General features: G+C 48.9%; 5 protein-coding genes across 5 annotated transcripts; 2 read left to right on the top strand and 3 right to left on the bottom strand.

Annotated features, from left to right (window-relative positions):
* Positions 1–4124: 4124 nt before the first annotated feature.
* Positions 4125–5229, top strand: BDQ94DRAFT_107853 (putative mitotic spindle checkpoint protein (Mad2B)). Its single transcript, XM_026763503.1, has one exon. The coding sequence runs from the start codon at positions 4249–4251 to the stop codon at positions 5128–5130; it is 882 nt and encodes a 293-aa protein (XP_026620899.1). The 5' UTR covers positions 4125–4248; the 3' UTR covers positions 5131–5229.
* A 2526-nt stretch (positions 5230–7755) lies between these two features.
* On the bottom strand, positions 7756–10004 carry BDQ94DRAFT_163206 (E3 ubiquitin-protein ligase RNF216; the record flags this gene model as incomplete). Its single annotated transcript, XM_026769695.1, has 3 exons — positions 7756–8963; positions 9023–9282; positions 9337–10004. The coding sequence occupies 3 exons, from the start codon at positions 10002–10004 to the stop codon at positions 7756–7758; spliced, it is 2136 nt and encodes a 711-aa protein (XP_026620898.1).
* Positions 10005–11169: 1165 nt separating this feature from the next.
* BDQ94DRAFT_153003 (uncharacterized protein) lies at positions 11170–13068 on the top strand. The gene has a single exon (XM_026768073.1). It carries the CDS (start codon positions 11606–11608, stop codon positions 12794–12796), a length of 1191 nt encoding a protein of 396 aa, XP_026620897.1. The 5' UTR covers positions 11170–11605; the 3' UTR covers positions 12797–13068.
* Positions 12847–14229, bottom strand: BDQ94DRAFT_175188 (putative sister chromatid cohesion protein Dcc1; the record flags this gene model as incomplete). The annotated part of the gene is made up of 4 exons (XM_026772468.1): positions 12847–13014; positions 13069–13235; positions 13306–14045; positions 14111–14229. The coding sequence occupies 4 exons, from the start codon at positions 14227–14229 to the stop codon at positions 12847–12849; spliced, it is 1194 nt and encodes a 397-aa protein (XP_026620896.1).
* Positions 14230–14847: 618 nt separating this feature from the next.
* Positions 14848–18371, bottom strand: BDQ94DRAFT_163202 (Anp1-domain-containing protein; the record flags this gene model as incomplete). Its single annotated transcript, XM_026769694.1, has 7 exons — positions 14848–15228; positions 15279–15598; positions 15650–16332; positions 16484–16580; positions 16988–17062; positions 17269–17665; positions 17736–18371. 7 exons carry the CDS (start codon positions 18369–18371, stop codon positions 14848–14850), a joined length of 2589 nt encoding a protein of 862 aa, XP_026620895.1.
* Positions 18372–20781: the final 2410 nt, after the last annotated feature.

Raw genomic sequence — 20781 nt, 5'->3', positions numbered from 1 at the left:
TTTGGAACGCCCTATTATCAGCACCGTATGTACATCAGCCAACCTTGCTTATCATAAACAGCTTGTCCCAGGACAATAGCAGCCAAGCTCTACATATCTTCCCTATTTAGCTGGCTGCCAGCAATAGAAGAACGGCAAGACTTGTGAGAGTACTCCGTAGTAGAAGTAGTCTTCAGTTTCCCCGTGTCTTGGTTCCCGACTCACGTCACTGATCATCGGAGATTAAATAGCCTAAAGCCTACAAGCAGCGTCTGAGTATCACCTCCCAACGTCTTCGTACTTTCCACAAACTATCCGGGATTGAACATCATGGAAGCTAGGGATGACAATACCGTCCACTTACAGAACCTCACAGAAACCAGTGTATTGCAATATAGTTTGTCTGAAGTTTGTTATGCGTCTACGCAGACAACCAGAACAAAGATTTAGGCATCCCCAAGCAGCCACATTCAATAGTCTGACAACCCCCGGTCTTGAACGATAGGTTTTGGATGACCTCCGAGACCGGAGACTTGGTTGAACCAACGTACCTGCAATGGCGGGTGTCTTGCTGACCCCTACGTTATCCGGTAGACCTTCCAAGAGAAAGATACAGCCAATACAAAGGTCTGCCTGACGTACCGCCCAATTAAGGAGGAGGAAAAGCAGGTGCTGTGTCCACTGAAGTCATGAGCGATCAATGGCAGGTAATCGGATCTTAGTGGTCAATACTATGTGGGTAGATCTGGCTCGCACGTTATTAGCAACTGTGGTCCGCTAGTATGCCCAATACATATCACCTTAGGTTGTAGATAATTGCCAGGGATGGGGGAATGATGACATTGAAATGCAGCGGTGCGAGCCTCTTAGACCAAGAAGCAGCAATAGTTAATTATGTGAAGGAGCCGGGTCTGAATCAGAGGCGGCATTTGTCTCAGTTGCTGATCTGCCTAAGTCGAAGTTTTCTGTGGAGAAGATCTGGCTTCAATCCAATCATAGAAGGAGGAAAGAAAATCCCTTGGATCGTTGTAAATCCATTCTGGGGCCACTTATGAAGTGTGTGATGATGTAGAGAAGCAATAGATTTCATTCTTCTGGGTTCCTGCACTGTACTTTTGCTCCAGGCGCGTATTTGTAGCCCATTTCTTCCCAGGCTCCATACGTGCCTAGTGGCCAGATGTATGTTTTATGTACTATGTATCATCAACTGTGCTCCGTACAGCGGTGCAGCAAACTTTGGGTAGTGATCACCGGGGTAGCTAGGTAAGTGGCGTAGATGGGACTCGATGCATTTCTGAAAAGGATGACAGGAAGGAATAAGAAGGGGGAGTTGTGAGTCGATCATAGTGGGGTTGATGAGGATAAACCGGCAACTCTGATTATCTAACGCCAGTTGAGGGGTGGAACCGCCCAAAGAAGAAAAGTACCGCATGAAATGTACTCCCGGTCGCTGTATGGAGTATGTTATGTCCATACATACTCTTACACAATTACTCATGAAAGGTCGAATACCATACAGTCAAAAGTAGCCTCGGGTATTGTATTGATGGATCAACGAGGAACAACCTAGAAGGCGATCGCGTGTGCTAGAGCAATTGTGTCGAGATTCTAATAATAATCAGGGATCGGGTAATAATGCGAACTGGCGACCTTCAGGGCCATGCATAAGACCCGGAATCCGCAGCAGGAGGGGTAAGCTCAAGGTAGCTCTCGTATCGCACGCACTAAGCATTCTTCAACTTATCCTTCAGACATTCCGGACGGTGAGGGACGATGCTATGGCCGTCAGGAGGAGGCCCTTTGCATGCTATCTACCTTTCTGAAGGTATACTGTTCGGCCGGGAGGAACAACCGGAGCAGCAAATACATGCAACAACTGCAGAGGGAGTAGATAAATTAAAATGTCATGGTTAACTAGCTAATAAATACTCCGGACTATACTAAACAACTATTCACCTAGGTAAGATTGATTGACCTACTTAATCCCCGGAGCAAGCCAGATTTGATTGACTGAACCTTGGAAACCTCGGGCTACGTACGGGGGAAAACCAGAGTAGTTGTTCCGGCTTTGTAGTAAGATTTCTGGGACGACTAGCTGTTTTAACTTTCGTTCCTTTTAATCTCTCGGAATCCTGACTAATTATTATTGTTGCTGCTCCTGTCTTCTACCCCGGTCACCTACGTGTCGATTCAAGTTTGATTTCATGATGATCGGCTCAGTGAACTGGAGTCAGTCATCCCACTACTGACAAGTCTGGGTCATATTGTCCTGTACTGGCGTGGACAATACCAATACGGCGCAGATGCTTACTTACATACCGTCATACATACTGTCATACTTTGCCCAGTGATAATCTTTTGTTTCCCTTTGCTTTTTCCTTTGCCAACAGTGTGTCTCCCATGAGTTTTGCATTAAGCTACACAGTGCTTGCACGGTGCGGGCTTCTTACTTGTCCGGGAAGTGTGTAGTCGAAGTGCATCATGGCCAAATTCTTTGCCATTCTACCTACATCCTCTGTTTCGCCCCCAAGCTGCGCCTGAGGTACCCCTTTGCGTCACTTGATCCCCTCGGCTAGCATCAAACCCCCACCGAGGACTAGGATGAGCAGGCAGACTCTGGAGGGGAAGAATGTATGATTGTAGACTAGTAGATAGTAAGCAGGCAGCCTTCTGGGCGGTTTGTGGAAACAAGACGTAGGCATACATCGGGCGAGGAAGGGAGTCCGTACGTGCGTTGCCTTTTCCCACGACCACTACTATGATGATTGCTGCATGGCATCCACACCCATGACGCAACCACGTGACGGGCTGGGAACCGTGACTTGGGCGCCTTTTACCTGGACGACTCGTCGCCCGACAAGCCTTCCCCTCCGAAGGACTGCCTGCCCGCGACTCTCTCGCTCTGCTCTCTCTCTCTCTCTCTTCCTCTCTCTTTCCCTCTCTCTTTCTCTTTTCATATTTCTGTGCTTTGCCGGCGCTTTCTGCTCGCTCTCTTTGCAAAATCTCCCTCTCTACTTTAGTTCTGGGACCTGAGTGGGCTTCCCTGGTCGACACGGCCTTTCCCAATCACAACCAGCTCAAGCCAGCAGCCCACCTCTCCCTTCCCACGCCGCCCCCCTCAAAGGGTTGGTTTCCTATCGTCTGCCGTCCCTCCTCTCCCTAGACGCAGAGAGCAAGGAATTAAAAAAAAAAAGACATATTTTTTTCATCTTTAGCCAAGTAATATTTTTTTTTCTCTCTTATTTTAAAAAAGTTTTTTTTTTCCAGGAACAAAAACTTCCGAGGGAGAGGGGAGAGCCAAAGAGGAAAATACTAAAACGGGAACTCCAACCAGGGAAGAAAAAAAGGAAAAAAAAAAAAGGAAATTTCCATCAGCAAAGCAAAGCAGCAACATCGTCGTCGCTGTCGTTATCGTCAAGCCCAGGACTCTTCTCTCCTTAATCCTATCCCAGATCTCGTTCACGCCGGTTGTCACGATCTCAACGACTCCATCCATGCTCTGAGGTCTGCTTGTTTCGTCTCGTCCACCCAACGTATGTTCTAATTCCGAAGTTCTTTCCTTACTTTTCGAACCCCAATCCACTCACTCACCCCTCCCCTCCTCACTCTTTCCCTCTTCCCTTCCTTCTGTCTCTCTCCCTCTCTTTCCCTCCCTCACACTCGTTCCCTTAAACGACCCTCTTACTCAACTCACCACCACCACCACCACTACCACCACTTCCCACCACGCCCTACTATCTTAGGTGCTTTTCCCTCTACCCACCCCCCGCCCTCAATTTTGTTTTTCTCTCCCCTTTTACACAACAACTTTGTTCTTATCTTCTGCCATACCATCTCCTTTTCTTCTTTTTCGCTCTATTTCCCCGTTCTGTCTCTTTTCTATCATATTCTTGTGTTCCCGGGTGTATTCCCGGTTCTTCGAACTCCTGTTCATTTCCATTCCCTTCCCTCCCCCCTCCCTATTTTGGCCTCGCACACCCACCAACCAACCAACCACCCCCCCTCCCTCCCTCCCTCTCATCTTGACTACCACCCCACTCTTTCCCCTCTTCGCCTCACCATCCTCCCCTCCCGTTGTCGCAAAGGAAAGCTTGAGTGGAAGAGAGATAAACCAACCTCTCCATGAGTGGAAACGAATATTGTTGTTGACTCGTCTGGAAAAAGGCAGAGCGATGATTAGCCTCAGGGTGGAACAGCACTCAGAATCTCCGAGATCCCGTCAAGACCATCTTTCCCGTGGAAACGACGATACCAGAGCCTACGACGGCAATGCCGATTGCCAGTGAGAGTACCACCGTCAACTCCGTTACTACCACAATGACAACTTTTTCCGCCCCGGTCACCGCACCTAGATCGATGCCCAACAATCAGTCTGCGTTGGCGGCATCCTTCACCAATTTCCTCACCGTATCAATACACCAGATCCTGTTTCTACGTTCGGTCTATCCACGAGCCACGTTCCTCCCCGTGCGGGCGTACAACTATCCCGTCCGACAATCCCGTCACCCCAAGGTGTGTGATTACATCAATGACGCGTCAATTGCGGTCGGAACGGAGATCTTGAAAGGCACAATAACCGCTGTCAGCATTATCATCTCCTCCCTCCGTACGAATCAACCCCTCGAACGATATGCCTTTGATTTATCGGGCTTCCCCCGTGTTCCGGCTGGCGAAGTCAATACCACCTTCGAAGACAGAAGAGAGGAACAAACCAAAGCGGGTGTTCCCGTAACCGACCGGGCTTCCGCCCCCACATCAGTCGACCTTGAAGCGCAATTCCGGGCCTGTCTAGCAAGACTGGCTTCAGCTTGTGCGCGCCTGACTCCTTTGCCTCGGGACGATGAATTCAGTTTCACCGTTTGCATCGAGGTGCGGGAAGATGCTTTACCCCCGGCGGGGACCACAACCGAAGAACAGACATGGATTGTGGCCGAACCGGATAAGGTCCACCTCCGATCGTGCACCGCCCCTTACTCCGTTTCTAAGTTGAGAAACGGCGAGCCGCAACAGCCGCCTCCAAAGGTATCGAATGGACGTGCCAAGACGGTCCCGGTACGACGTGTAGAAGCTGGAGAGCTTCGACTGGAACTATGGGTGGAAGAGGCACGGCAGAAGTTTAATGAACCGGTGGACTCTGAACATCCACCATGAGCTTGGATCTCCACCTTATAGCTTGCTGCCGTGTTCGTCTAGTTCACCATTATTTTCTGATTTCAGTGAAACATTTTTTGCTCCTTATCTCATATCTCCATTTATCTCATTCTTGTTTTAGCGTGACCAATGATCGAACATACATGATGGATGAGGAAATTAGGCACTGTCGTCCGAGTGAGCGGCGCAAATATATAAAATGGGGAGCGGACGATTTCTGGGACTCGCATGGCATTACATAGATCTGGTTCATATCTTTCCTTGTCTTTTTGCTCGCAATTTCTTTCCGTCCATTTCTGCCTGTCGTCATTCTGTCACGTTCCTTTTCCCCTTCTATTTCTCTTCTCTATTACTACTTATATCTCTCTTCTTTTCTTTTTCTTTTTTTTCTCTCTGCACTTTTCCCTTTTTATTTACAATTTTCTCATCTCTGGAGACGTCTATTTCTTTTTCCAAGCATACTCCTCCATTCTCCTCCCCGCCATTTCCTCGGAGTGTTCTCATTTTCATACCATTTCCTATTGTATTCCGCTCGTCTCCTTTGTTGAGCTCTCTCCAACTACATGATCCTAGCAAATTCAAATATCTAGCAACTAGCTGCCAAAAAGTTGCCAGCATGGACCCCACTGCTCGGGGAGGGTCTCGAGTCCTGTCCGTAATCGTTAATTTTGTCCCCATCGCATTTCAGTTGGCCTATCCTTGTTTCTCTCGGCGTGTGTGTTTGCCTATGTTCTTCCTTCGCCTCGCTTTGACTTCCACGTCCCTTTTGAGAACGTGATCCAGTGAAAGAGATCTTGACACCATTTGGCTGCATAAAGTCATGATATCAGCTGATAATGGGATACAGGCGTCCACAGTGTGTCAGTATCACTGCGATTCCATACTGCCTCACATGGAAGAAAATCCAAAACTGAGTTACGGAAACCGACAAACACACGCAGCCGCTATTTACAGACAATGGGGTGTCTAATACAATTGGTTGTGCTTGTGCTTGTTGTGCTTGTCCATGAGGTTGTCTGATCGATTGGCTATGGAAAAAGGACGCAGATGACATATCTGTATGGAAGGAAACTTTTTTAAAAAAAAATAAAGGAAGAAGAAGAAGGGGTCCTAACGCATCATGTGAGTTATTATTTTTCACCTGTATATTGTGGCATATATGCGTGTTGGTCATGTGCTATGCTACCTATCCTGTGAAAGTGATTTTTTATTAAACATGGCTTTCGTGGTTTCCTTTGACTCGTTGTCAGCGCTTGTTGTTGGGCTCAGTCCCCATCTTATCATCGCCTACGTTGCTTTTTTGGTGCCGTATTTCTTTTTCTTTTTTGCGTCGTCATGACTGATAAGATGTGATGTTTTTTGGATATGAGATAGTGATGAGTGGTAGACTAGGCCGGGCACTCGGTAGGCAGATAGGTAGGAAGTTTCTTCTTTTATCTCATCTCTAAAGTAATACTTTTTTTCTTTTGGATTTCATCTCTGGTTCGCCTTCTTCTTCGTTTCATGTTGCCATATCGCCTTTATCGTCCGTTTCAGCGCGCCCCAGTCACATCATCCATCCATCTGTTCCTGCTTTTCGTAGCTGTAATTCTATGTCTCTTGTTTTTTTCTGGAAAAGCCATAGTTGGATATGACGCTCGCCAACGTATGCCATATCACGTCATACTATATTACGATGGTATACATCTACCACATTGTAACAAGTCCCATCTCTGGTTACAGTTGGCTCTTACTCCATCGGCTTCTTTCTTGTACTATAACCCAAGGTGTCCAGGACATGCGATCTGTGATCTGTCATAATATGATTTCGTTCTGAAATCGAATTATGAATTCGTGCTGGCATTCTGAGAATAGAATAGCTAGGCTTTATTCGATGATGACGACTTCAAACAAGAGAGAGAGAGAGAGAGAGAGAAGAGTAAAGAGCAAGTCATTGTATTAGCAAGTCATTGTATTATTGGATTGAGCCAAAAAAATAGAATAAAGTAGCCATTCTGAGTTACCTAAACCGAGAGAAATGGTGAGATAGAGATGATAGAAAAAGAGAAAATAGAGGATTAAAGTAGGATGGTTGAGGCAAGGGACTGGGAGAAAGGGAAAGGGCTGGAGGGGAGAAAATGATGATGATAGATGCTAGGGAAACCGCTTCAGTAGTTGATTCATTAGAGTGATGGAACCAAAATATGCGATGCAATCCAACTTCCAAGAAAGCTTTCTATCAATAACGGGGGCACTGCTTGTTTGTCTTGTCTTCATACTCGGATGAAGCAGGAGTATGGATCGCTGTTGGGAAGTCTGGTATGAGAAAAAATTCTTGTGTAACGCTGAAAAGCTGATTGCTGTTATTGCCGAGAGTGATTTAGGGGCCAGAGATACGAGGACGGGTTAGAAGCTGGATTCGATGTGAAGGTAGCAAGCAGGAACTGTGTTGGGGGAAAAGGAAGGGAGTCGGTATACCAAGATGGGAGCTGCAGTATCGACAAATGTCGACCCAGGATATGGTGTATCGCTCTTTCTGGAGTGAAACGAGGTATAAAGGCTTACTGGAGTAGCGACATCATTATTGTCGATCAACGTAACGGTTGGTGCTTCACGAATTCGTGTTGATAGCGTGTAGTAGAGGCACTAGTACCGCCATGGGGGGCGGGTATCTGCCCTTTTTGTCTGATTTTGGCCAGGATTGCCTTGATAGTTCACGCCCCTGTTTACGAAGCCTCCGTACACAGGAACGTTTGCGGGCACAGGACCTCCTGGTGGGTTCCTAGGTTGTCCTACTGGGTTCCGAGGCCAGTCTTGTCCACCCCAGCCATTTCCAATGCCTACGGGTGCATCAAATTGAACAACAGCTGGGGGGTTGGCTCTTCCAACTGGCATCCCTGGTCTTGGATACCCCACGTAATTATGGTGGACTGGCGCTTGCCCGTATCGGTGTATGAATCCATTACCATAACCTGGAATGACGCCTGGCATATTCGTGGCCGACTGTGCTGCTTCTGCGTCAGGAATTCGCAGCTCCTCCGCAGTCAAATTGGGATTTTGTGCCAATATAACATCGATAGTGTCTTTTTGGGCCTTCTCGACCTCTTCTAACGATAATCTTGGGTCATCGGTGTTAGGACAGTAGGTCGGAGGACGCCCAAAATGGTCGTACTTCTCTCGGGTAATATCTTTCTTGCAAATGTAGCACATTGAAGTACGGCACTTGGAGCATATCATTTTGTTGCAGCCCGACTCCTTGACAATCTTCACGTTGCATTTGGGGCAAGGGCGGATCAGAGCCTTGCTCATTGCCTCTTCAACCAAGTGGCGTTCGGGAAGACCCTTCTCTTTTTTGGCCTCTGCGCAAGTGCGGGGAATATGGCTTTCTTGCTGGCAGAGACGGCAACTGACCATTTCGCAGTCGGGGTTTTTGCATACGAACTCGCGGTCCTCTTCCACGGGAGGATAGATGGCTTTATATTCACAGAATGGACAAGCTTCAAGGCCTATCAATCCAGCTTGCTGGATCTCATCCTGCTGCTGAAGGTTGTCGAGCTTTTCCATCAAACTCTCTCCGAGGGCTTCTTGGAGCCGCGCACGAGAAAACTTTGCCTGACAGCCACTAGTGTCGACACATTGAACTTGATATTTCATAAGCCCAACCTGGGTCTCTGCAGATTTTCGAATGCATGTAAAGCAGAAGAGATGGACGCTCTCCCCCTCGCAAGGGAGCGATCGGTTCGCTGGAACATCGAGGTAGCAACACTGGCATTCGATGAGGTTTTCAGCTCGGCTGTGTTCTTCTTCATTTCTGATCTCAGCCTCTTGCTCCTCCTTCTTCTTGCGAAGTACATCTTTGCGGGTGATTAGCTGATCAGCATGGGTTTCTCGTACTCAGAGAGAGGTTACTTACGGTCTTCTTTTTCAGCTTTCTTCTTGGCGGCACCTAGTTCTCGAGCCAGGTTCTCAGCGATAGATACCTCCTCGTCGCCTTGTGGTAGGTTTGCTGCTATCGAGACCCTTTTGCTTTTCAACTTTGTGTACTTTCCCGTCTGTTCATTCTCCTGAGAATGCAGAGTGAGATACGCTGAAAATAGCTCTTTTTTGTCGGTCAGAACATCCCGAATATGCTTTAGCGGCATCCATTCAAATTCTTGAGCTAGCAGTCCGGTTCTGTAATAGAAAGTTCAGCGTTTGTTACTTCATAATGATAGGCGGTGCACTCACGCTAGCTGGAGGTATGCACGGCTACCACGTTGTGGGATATTTCGCAGATACCGTATCGTAGCTTCCTCCTCCGTCTCCTCAATCTTACGTTTCTTGGCCTTTTCTTGCATGGGGTAGTTAGGATGCTGTAAGATATCTTCAATAACGCTTTCCTTCAATGCATTCAGGGGCAGCGCAGGTTGGTGCGCTTGGGGCCTTTTATGACGTTCGATCAGCTCTTCCACATGCTGGTGACTGATGCCCGGAAAGATGTCTGTAATCTGCCACAATAGCTCATCCTCCAGGGTGAGGTCAATGTAAACTGCTTCAGAGTGCGTATTGGAGCGTGACGAGGTCGATGTGGTGGCAATGGTCGATGGGCGCGAGGAGCTCCCTGACTCGATCCCTGACTCGTGACGACTTTTACCATCAGTATCACTGTCCAGAATGCTGATTATGGACTCATGATTGCTGCTGCGTTTGCTGCTGCGACTGCTGTCGCGACTATACTGCCTTTGTCTCTTCATGGGTTGGTCGTAGTCAGGCAACGGATAGTAACCGTGGCCGTACAAATCCCAAATCAGCGCAGGGTTGTCATCCAGAGTAAGATCTGCATTTGCATGGTTCATATATCCCAGTCTTAAAGGGAGCGATGGATACATCGGATTGGTGAAATTGGGCCCCTCCATTGTTCTTGTTTGCTTTGAGCGAAAGAAAAAAAAGCGATGTATTCCTACGTTTGAGAGTATCTGAAAGGGAAGTCCAGGTGAATGAAAGTATCAAGGTTGATAAGAAAGCCAAAGGGAAATTAAGGGTCGCTTATTAGCTGTGATGGTTATATAGGAAGGGGGAAATGGTGGTGAAAGTGTTGAACGTAGCGTTGCCTGGAAAGGTAGACCCCGCAATAGTCAGTGAGGAACGTCGGCAACGGCCGTAAATCGCTCGAGGCAGTGAAAGTAATGTGATGAGGCTATCTATGTTATATCAGTCTGCAGGGCGTGCGGCTGTATGTAGAGCAATAAGCATACAGCCAAGGCGAGCTTAGTTTATTGTCTTTGTACACCTGACAAGCATGAATGGGATGATACACAAAGGCTGTCAGTGAACATACTCGAGTGAGGATCAGGCTCGTCAGAGGCCACCACCCAAGCAAGGCTGAGGAAGCCAGCCCACAACCTCAGGGTGCTCGCAAGGCTCTATCCTGCCACCGGATGGCTAAATTTGTATAGAAAATGTTGGTGGATGGAGAGATATTGTTTAGCGGTTGATCATCCGAATACCAGCTCGCCCAACGGGGAATAGTATCAACAAGGCCCAAGGTTGGCACACACAGTGGGGCGGAAGTCCGTCAACAATGCTGGGGAAAATCCTATCTACAACAGGGGAATAGCTCCGTTGTAAGCCGTAGACTAAGACACTGATCAGGCAAGTAGACGGAGGAGGCGTTCCAACGCGTGACGCTAGACGGAGAAATAAGAAAGCAGCCGCCGTCTAGACGGAGCAGCAGTCATTTGCGAGAGTCTGAACGGGGATTCCTCGAGTGGGAGATGGTTGGGGGGATCCAGAAAACGAACCCCCGCCGGCTCTGACAGCTGCCCCACGTGACAGGTACCGGTATTACCCCGACCGCCTGCCAAGTAGGGGAACTGTCTTTGTCTGTTTGCCTACGAAGAGGGAACGTCAAACAATGACTCATCATGGGCGTTCAGAATTGAAAGTTAATTTCAAGTTCCGGATGGATTGATCATTTCTAGACAACTCGATTCACAAAACAAATCTGTAGTCAAGTATATCTCACGATGTCAATTCAATAGCCCCCGGTAGTCCCCGAACCCCAGACCAATCCACCCAACCCCCATATCCGGCGAGCCCTATGCCCTAAAGGCGTGTGTGGTCATCATGCGCCGCTCGACGTCACGGGGCATGAGACGCAACCCAATCCAGGCAAGTCCATCCCTCAGCTTCTTTTACCGCTGCGCTTGTCGCCGCTTGTCGTCGGCTGTCGGGGCGAATAGAATCAGCTGCCTGCGCGTCCAGTAAGTTATCCCGGTCACGTCTACTTTCTTATCCTTATCGGTCCATCTATAATATTCGGCGCCCCCCTTGCGGTCTTGAGCGGACTCCGGTCGAACACCTTCGGAGTTGCTCCTTTGCTCCAAACATCTGCTTTCTCAAAACGCGCCGTGTAGTCCATTCACCATTTCTCGCTCACTTGAATATCTTTCACCCCCTCATATCCAAGTTTCACCATCAGACAACAAGAACAGCTCTGTTCTACCAAGTAGACATCATGATCGCTGCTGACAACTCCTATTTCAACGGCAAGAAGCTCCCTCAAGGGGATTCTCCTGAACTGGTACTGGTTCCTGCCACCCCCGGAGAGCGGATTGAGTCCATCCGCCTCAACAGCAAAGCATGGAAGGGCCGTCTCGACCTTGAGACCTATATCACGCGCGAGAACCATCTGTATCAGCAACGGCTGAATAAGGATGGCTTGACCTGTTGGATCTTGGTTGATCGCAACGAGCCGGAAGAGCATAGAACGATCCTCGGTTCTTGCGAGACATACAGAAAGAAAGCCATGTTGGCACATGACGGTACTGTGGAGGATGTCTTAACTCATGGCATTGGAAGTGTCTATTGCCGGCCGGACTTCAGAGGCAAAGGATACGCCAAGAGAATGATGCAGGAGCTGAGCAAAAAGATCAAGACCTGGAAGATGGAGACAGAGACCCGAAAGTGTTGTCTTTTCACCGTTCTCTTTTCGGATATCGGAAAGGACTTTTATGCCCAATTTGGTTGGCAGCCATACACGTCATGCCATTTTGCCTTGCCGCCAGTTTCTGAGGAAGACTATGCCTCTGCCAATGCCCAGGCCAACTTCCCTAAAACAAGGATTTTGGCAGCGGAGGACGTCCACGAGAGCATCTGTAGTGAGGAAGTTTTGCAAAAGGAGCGTGAACTGTTGAGAGCAGTCTCCCAAAAGTCGTCAGTGCCCAGGATTGCGATTGCGCCAAACTTCGAGCACTTTGAATGGCACTGGGCGAGAGAAGAATTCTATGCCGAGAGAATTCATTCCGACCGAGAATTGCCTCGCGTAAAGGGTGCCGGAGAAGACAGCGCCGGGGTGTACTGTGCCTGGAACAGGAGCTTTGGTGAAACGCCCGAGGAAAATACCCTTTACATCCTCCGGTGGGTGTACGACGAGCCAACCTCACCAGAACAGGACGAGAAGATCGTGAAAGCCATGGCGGCGGTCCTGCGACGTGCTCAGCTCGAAGCGCACAGATGGAACATGGCAACAGTTGAGTTCTGGAACCCAACGCCGCTGTTGAGAAAAGCAGTTGCCTTGCTGGACCCCAAGGCCGAGGTAGTCCATCGGGAAAAGAGCAGCATTGCGTGCCTGAGATGGACTGGTGCCGAGCACGGCTTGGGTGCAAACGTGGAATGGCACTTGAACGAGAAGTACGCCTGGTGCTGAGGAAGACCTGCCCCCCTGATAAAGTTTATAATGCCTCTAAAACTAGAGCCTCAACGCTTCTGTCGCTTCTGGGTTTTGAATAATTCATGCCAGTTTCTTGTCTTTTTCGCAGCGGTAGACGCACTAGCATCTGTTGAGAGATTTTTCTTCAGTCTCTGCCGATCTTCATCACTGACAAAGCAGACAGTCGTTGGATCAGGGAATCTATGTTTATCCTCCTGTACTCACTGTTAGAGTAAAACAAGAAAGACGAATAGAAGGAAGACTCCTACCGTAAGCTGCGAGAACGTAGCTTCCTCCCTCCAGCCTTCTGGCAGATGATCCTTCCAAGCGTTGAGAAATTCGCTCCGCCCAGCAGCAGCACCCGCCGTAGGCGCCACAGCCTCTAAATAGGTTTCGCCAACCCATCGCACGCACCGCTCCTTATCAATACTGGCCCCTGCACCAACAGATAAAAGAGTCAGCTCCGGCCAGTCAAATCCACGCCTTCTGGGGTACAGGAAACTTACACTTCAACTCCCCCTCCAACAACGACCCTTCATCACCAGTCTCACAAACCCTCCTTACAACCGCCTCAAACAACTCCCTCGGCCACTCCCCTTCTCCATCCTCATCAAGTATCGACTTCCACAGATCCCCTACCAAGAATTGCGTCCCCAGATCAATCCCCTGTAACACAGCCCCCTCCACCACCCGTTTCCACACCCCAATCTTGGCCCTCGCCGTTGGCACCCACCCACGACCCGTAGCAGGTAACACAAACGCACAAATATCCTTCCAGGCCCTCGCACATTGCAGATTCGACACTGGAACATCAGCAAATAGCTTCTCAACAATCTGTCTCTGGTCCGTAGACTCCACCACCCTCCCCCCCTGCTTCGTAGACATGGAGACATCATCAGCCGAGTTGTATTTCCCCAATAACCCCTCGAGAATCGGGATTATATTGAACCCTTCCTGCGGATTGTGTAGTTCAAGCGTGGACCCGCACTTCGCGATCGCAGTCATTGTCTCCGAGAGGTTCACGTCGGGGACGGTCTCGTCGTTTTCTTGTGTGGCGCCGATGACGGCGAGGTCGCCGCGCTGGATGCCATCGTCGCTTGGGCGGAGGATATGGAGTGAGTTGGAGGACTGGACTTGGCGAATGCGGTAGGTTTGGGTTGGGGTGCAGAGGTTGATGTATTCGCGGGTGGTGTCGGTGGGAGCGTCGGTTGTGTCGGTGGTGGGTGTGAGAGATTTGATTTCAAGCCTGTTGAGTTAGATTTGTTAGTTCAACACTCCTTTTATTGGGTGGCATTGGATTGCTGTACGTACGTTGGAGGATTGTCTGAAGCAAGAAGTTCTGCGAGATCCGGTGGCAGTTCGAGTAATCGGAAGGCTTGTTGCGGGGCCGTGTGGGTGAAGAGGATGCTTTGGGCGGATTGTGTGGACATCTTTGACTTCAATGTGATTTCGGGGTAGAAAAGAAGGGTGTGTGGAAGGGTTGTAGTCGCTTTGATTATGTTCCCTTCCCAATGATTGTAGATGTGTAGAGGTATTCCGGGTGGGCTCTTGACGCGGTACGCGTGCTTTTCGAGATCGATAAATGCACGGGCCACCGCTTAATTTGCAAACGGAACTTGCCATGCGCCTGGTGTGGGAATCACAATGTGAAACTACAACCTGAATATTCGGTTACGAAAGGCATTGGGTTGAATAGCTGTTCTTTCATTTAATGCAGTAATTCATTGGTCTATGCTGTACATAATTAAAAGCTATCATCTCAGCCATAACAGAGATCAACAAGTTTATTTTCTTGTGTGATCAGACAATCAAATAGAAGCAAAGGAAAGCCATAAGCAAATATAGTCCCCAACACCATTTACACAGTACAGGAGCCCATCCAGAAACAGTAGTTCCAGTCAAAGAAGTCGCCCTGTGGCCAGCACAGCGCTGCAGGGTCAGACTATAATGGGGTTTTCAGCGCCGTTGTTTGAGGAAAACCTCAGTGACCCAATCCTTGTGGCCCGTTTCGACTGTCACTGGATCTCGACGCTCCAAGCATTGCTGCTCTATTGCTTTGCCTGTTTTCTTTCATTTGTAGGCTCTTCCTGCTCTTTCGCAGCGGGCTGGGCCACGGGACCTTCTTCGCTGCCTTTCGTACTATCGGCATCCGATGATGACGACGAGTAGTCGCTCGCCTGGCTCTTCCCTTCCTTATCAATGGCGTCTTGGAGGTTCGCACTATCGACATCCCACTGCGATTTGGCGTCCTTGAACAGCGATTGAACCCGCTCAGCACGCTCGGCCTGTTCTTGTTCTTCCCTCTCACGTTCCAGTCGCTCCTGCTCCATCTCCTCCATATGTTGGAGGTCATCCACACTCGGCTCATAAAGATGCCAGATCGTGTAGTGCGGAAGGCCAATGACGGAAAATCCCATCCGTCTCGCCATCTGCCTCGAGTTAGCATATTGCATGTGGAATCGCCATCGTAAAATCCTACCTTTCCGAATCCTTCGGTCTCGGCATGCTTCTCGAAACTGAAGGCCGGGAAATGGACTCCGGCCCGGAAGACACGGGCCTTCGCCAGAATACTGACGCCTCCTACACCGTCAAGCTCCATTTCCATATCAGGATCCCCGTATGGGTCACGCAGATAGGCGAGGTGAGGCCTCCACGTTGCATACTCAGCATAACCTTCCACAATGACCGCATCCTCGTCCAGAGTTTCGGCAAGGGCCAGTGCGGTTTCTGACTCCTGCCAGGAGTTCAGATCGTACGGTTGTTCCCCACCTAGCCAATCTGGCAGGGGGCGCCAAACATCTAGCACATATGTTAGAATAAAAATCGCATAAGTCGCGCGTAAATACTCACTCGGAACGATAACATCCTTGTCGTGTCTCATAAGGTCCTCCAGAATAGTTGTGGGAGCCGTCAAGACGTCCGCATCTCTCCAGTAAACCCAGCTATGCGTCGGACGCAGAGTGGCGCTAAGCAGCCAGTTCCGTGCCTGAGCCATCAGCTTTCTGCGACTTGCCTGGGCGGCGAATCCGTGTCTACTCTCCACATCTTGTTGGACCTGTTGACCAAAATCCTTCTGGATAACCGAAATCTCTCCGAACGACATCTTCGGATCGGCGTCGTTCTGCAGGTCATCCAGCATCGATGACAACATTTCCATCGTATTGTCTTCGGAATCCGAAACCAAGAACGCCAGGTCTATCAGGTTATGAGGGTACGTAAGGTTGCGAAGATGCGAAAAGAACATCGGCAGGTGAGACGCAGCGTCTCTCAAGGGTGTGCACATGAGTACCCGTTCTCCATGCTCCCAACCACTGCCACTGCCCTGCATTTTTGACAAGTCATAGTATCGGACTGTTTCTAATTGTAAATCTTCGGCGGAGGAAACAAGGCCAAGCGAGACTGCGGGGAGGAATAACGCTCGAAATGAAGGGAAAATGAGGATCAACAGCAGCGTTGAAATGGCGGCAATAAGGCACAGTCGTTGAAGGAGCTGTCTTCGACGTCGCAAAGCCGGTTGTGGGCGCGGTTGAAAGCTAGCAAACCAATGTCAGTCCAAACGATCCTCTTGCACTGCTAGTTTGATGACTGATATGTCAGGCCACCGATTGGCCTCCAGCGAGGTCTAATCCATGTGAAGGTGGTGATGATATGCGATGATCTTCGACAGTTGCAGGGGCCGCTTACCGGTGGGGGGAAATTGAAAAGGTGTTGTTGTGACTGGCTTTGCCGCGGGGGTAGGCAGCATAGCCATTCGAGAAGGCGTGATGCCGGTTCATCTCTCCTACAATTGCATGTAGCTAGGAAACAGGTCCTGAAGCAAAGAACCTCCGGGGCTCCTAGATCCCGGAGCGATGACCACCAGCTTCAAGAATCCCTGGAATGCGCTTACGGGGGGTAGAAAACAACACCGACGCGGGCACAGACGATGAAGAATGTTAGCGGATCGCAGATCCAGGAGATTAATAAAAAGGTACCGAAAAGGCTTCAAGGGGCCGAACGAGCGTGAGAATTGAACAACGAGGTCTGACGGTAGCATTGATTGCGTCGACCGAACGTAGGCTCAAGGCGGCGTCGAGCAAGAGGTGCCAAGCATAGCCCGCCTTTCGGGTCCAGAACCGAATCCGGCATCAGGCCTTCTCCGTTTGCAGCCATGCAACCTCCTTCTGGCTCGTCTCTCTCCTCTCTTACTCCACGTTTTTCTCGGTTCCATTATCTTTTGATCAACTGCGGTGGTTGTCCATCTTGATTGGCGGCTCATCGCTCCTGTACAGTTCATTTTCTAAATACAGCAATAGTGGCTTTTTATGACCCAAAGAAAAATCAACTCCTTATCTGCAAACCCAGGTTCAACCGATAGTTCAAAGTAACGCCCCAGAAATGCTCCTAATTTTGGGATGGTACCGCGCAAAAGACACAGAACAGAACAGAAAGAGCTGATGTCAAAAATGCTTGTAGAATCCCCCACTAACGAGCAGTCAGCCGCGATACTCTTGATTGAGGCGATCCCATGCCTTTGACGCCTATCTCGATCTGTCGCATAACCTTCTGCAGCAGCCCATCCATGCGCGGCACATCCCGCAAGGCCGGAATGACGGATGCGGCCTCGTATTCGCTATCCAAGATATAATATCGTTCCCTTCCCCAGTTCTCCACCGTCTCCTTTTGAAATGCGACTCTTGCAATGACCTTGGCTGGAACGCTAGCCTTGTTTATCGCACTTTTGGAAAACACCCGCAGGAATGGCCGGAGTCCAGACCGCGTCTGGTGTGCCATTCGGACCGATAACGGGGCATCGGTCGTTAGGTGGCTCTCTCCGGTCATACCGCCGGGATCCATTGTGTATACATTGAGCGAGATGTTGCCCGTCTACCCCCATTCGGCATTTGTTAGTGGGGTACTTTGGGACAGAGGGGACCGGTAGGGGAGGACAACTTACAAGTACCAGACTTCGACGCAAGGCATACATAGCAGCGCTCATTAACAACTTACTACTTCCGAAGCGACTGGTCGCTTCCTTGGCGCCAATTGGTGTTCCTGGCGGCTGGGCAGCGCTCTCCGGGTCTTCGCTGTCAAAATAGTCCAGGGATCCCTTGGACATGGAGGAGCACCCGATATTGATTACTCGAGCACCACCGTTCGGTGTACCGTCGCCTGCGCGGAAGGCCTCGAGCAGGCTCACAGTCAACAGGAACGGCGCGATGCAGTTGGTCTGGTAGACGGGATCGTACCCATCTCGTGTGACTTGATCGGTAACGTATGACGAAGTTGCGGCGGAGTTGATCAACAAGATCACGGGAGGGATCTCTTTACTTCGTACCCTCTCGACGGTGTATTGGGAAAAGCTCACGACGGAGTTAAAGCAGGCAAGGTCTGCTTTAACCACCTCGACGGAGCGGGGTCCGATGAGACGGATCCTGTCCGTCACATCCTTGACGCTGTCGGATCTGATATCGCGGGCCACCAGCAGCAAATGAACAAACGGCTGTGCTTTGGCAATCGAGACAGCTATCTCCGACCCGAGCAATCCATTCGCCCCGGTGATAATAGCGGTACCAACAAGTGGAGTTCCCATGACGAAGGTTGGCCAGCACAACCAACAACTCCAAGAATAAATGCCAACGGTAAGGGGGTAGTAGATAAGTAGGTGACAATAATAATAACAATGTCAGCGTAGAGCCGAACTCAGCGCAACAACATGCTTGGGGCGCAAAAAAAAGGTTCGAGAGAACAAGAACAAGAGAAACCCAAAATCGCAAACAACAGGCGACAGGGTCCCAGAAGTTTAAGAATCACGGAATCAGACAGACAGACAGACAAGGCGGACAGTTAGTTTCCCTCTAAGCGATCAGCAAACAGGGTTCATTAGATAAATCCCGATCAGAGCATGATGGGGCACTGTTCGGAAGTCAGTCTCCAGCAAGGTAGGTCAAGGAACCACCGACAGCCTCTCGCCTCGATTTACAGTAGCAGAAGTATTAGCAGTAGCACAGCGAAGATTATAATAATAATCAGAATAAAATAAATCCCCCAGGAGTAACCAATTGCAGCGGCTGCTGACCATCAGCAAGCACAAAGGGCAAAATAATAAAAAAAAATTAGAAATTGAGAAAGAAAAAAAAGGCTATACGAGTAAGAGGCGCAGAAAAAAAAATTTAGTTGCTTGCACTCGATCCCCGTCCCGAACCAAGGAAATTGAAAAGATCGAGGCGCCGGCAGCCGAAGGGCAAATCGGGGGTGGTTTAGTTTAGTTTAGTTTAGTGTAGATGGGATGGATAATAATTAGTTTCAACGCCAGAGCCAGAATCAGGCACACGCGGATAAGAGATGCTGCGAAAAAAATGAAGCGACAAGAACCAACCAACCCAGAAGTTTGAAACCGTGGGTGGGGGGAGGTAACCAACTAAGGTAGAAAAGTACTAATCTAGGACTGTTCTCCGTAGTACCATTGAAAGTCAGGATGGATGGGGGGATCCACACACTTCTTCGGGTTGTGAGAACCAAGAAGGAAAAGGAGATGGATGGAGCTTGAACGATGGATACTTACTACTAGTTAGCTGGTCAGGTAGTAGTCTTAGGTTAATGGATACTTGTGTGGTTATTAATAGATGGAGGGAGTCTGGGTATGGCGTCAGTTAGGTACCGGTCAGTTAATGGATTATTTTATGACTGTGAAAGGAAGATGAAACAGAGGCAGATGCTCATTACTACTTGCTACATGGGAATCAGATCAGGCCATGCTAATAATCATCATAATCATGATCATCATCACTCATTATTACTGACAAACAAACTGTAACAGTCGTGAGTTAAAATTTGCCAGGATTCTCCAGTCCTTACACTTCTCTGTTCCTTAAATTAGCAAAAGTTGTAATGAAAGGCAAAAAGCAGGTCAGCGTAAGTGGAGGCGAGACATGCATAAGACGACGGCAGCCACTGTTACGCCCCTTTATGCAGGTAGAAACTGGTTCTAATTCCATACTCTTCTTCGCGTTACTACTACTTGAAGAGAGAGAATACTTTCTAGGCTCATCACCTCATCATCTTAGAATTTGAGTAACCAATTCATCAGTGCTCAAGTCAGCTAACGAACTGGGCTAACTAAACAATGAATAATCAATAGATTATTCTCCGATACAACATACTACGTACCACCACCTCTACTAATGTACTTCAGTATGATGGGTGACGTTATCATCGCCAACCCGACTATCCTATTAACAGCAACATCAATCTTGAACAAGCACGGTTGGGATTCAAACGGAATTAAAATCTCTCGAAAATAAGAATAAAACAAGATTTACCATTTATTTCAGATTCCATAAGTACTGACTTCGCTAAGCCCGCCCGTGCATCCAGACTGATCGTAGACCACTAACTAGCCTACTAAGTATGGAGTATTCATTTGATACTATCTCGTAACCGCTTTGCACCATTTGACGCGATTTATGACACTACCGACTACTATACCCTGGAGAGCACAGCAACAGCAACTTACCCCAAAGTGGCGCGATCGAACGCATGTTCCTTCTGCAGACTAGTATACACACTAAGCTGAATTAAGTAGAAGTATGGACCGGGGTGTGTCTGTTGTGCTTGTGTCTGTGTTTGAATGGGGGCCGAGAGGGAAGGACACAAAAAGGGTAAGCAGGGATGAAGGCTTTAGGTGCGCGTGATGGATATTAGATAGATGAGGATGAGTTGCGTTATCTCCGAGGTGAATGGTGGGGAGATCTCGGAGGTAACTAGGTTGATACTACTACGTCGTAGTAGCTTAATATATTGAAGGTAGAAGATTGGAGAGGGGAGATGGATATTACTTAATTGTACGATATGCTGTGTGTCTGTGTAGAGGGTAATGTTGGTGGCGATGAGGTCTAGACTACAGTCAGTTCCTAGGAAGTGAAACTCTCTTTTTTTCCCTTCAATTGCCGAAAACCCGATCATTGTAACTAACTACACACTAAGCTTACCGGACAATGGGA

Source organism: Aspergillus welwitschiae (genome assembly GCF_003344945.1).
Source record: "Aspergillus welwitschiae strain CBS 139.54b unplaced genomic scaffold BDQ94scaffold_51, whole genome shotgun sequence".
Classification (NCBI taxonomy): domain Eukaryota; kingdom Fungi; phylum Ascomycota; class Eurotiomycetes; order Eurotiales; family Aspergillaceae; genus Aspergillus; species Aspergillus welwitschiae.
Note: the sequence above shows the minus strand (reverse complement) of the source record. Positions and strands in the feature narration are given on the sequence as shown.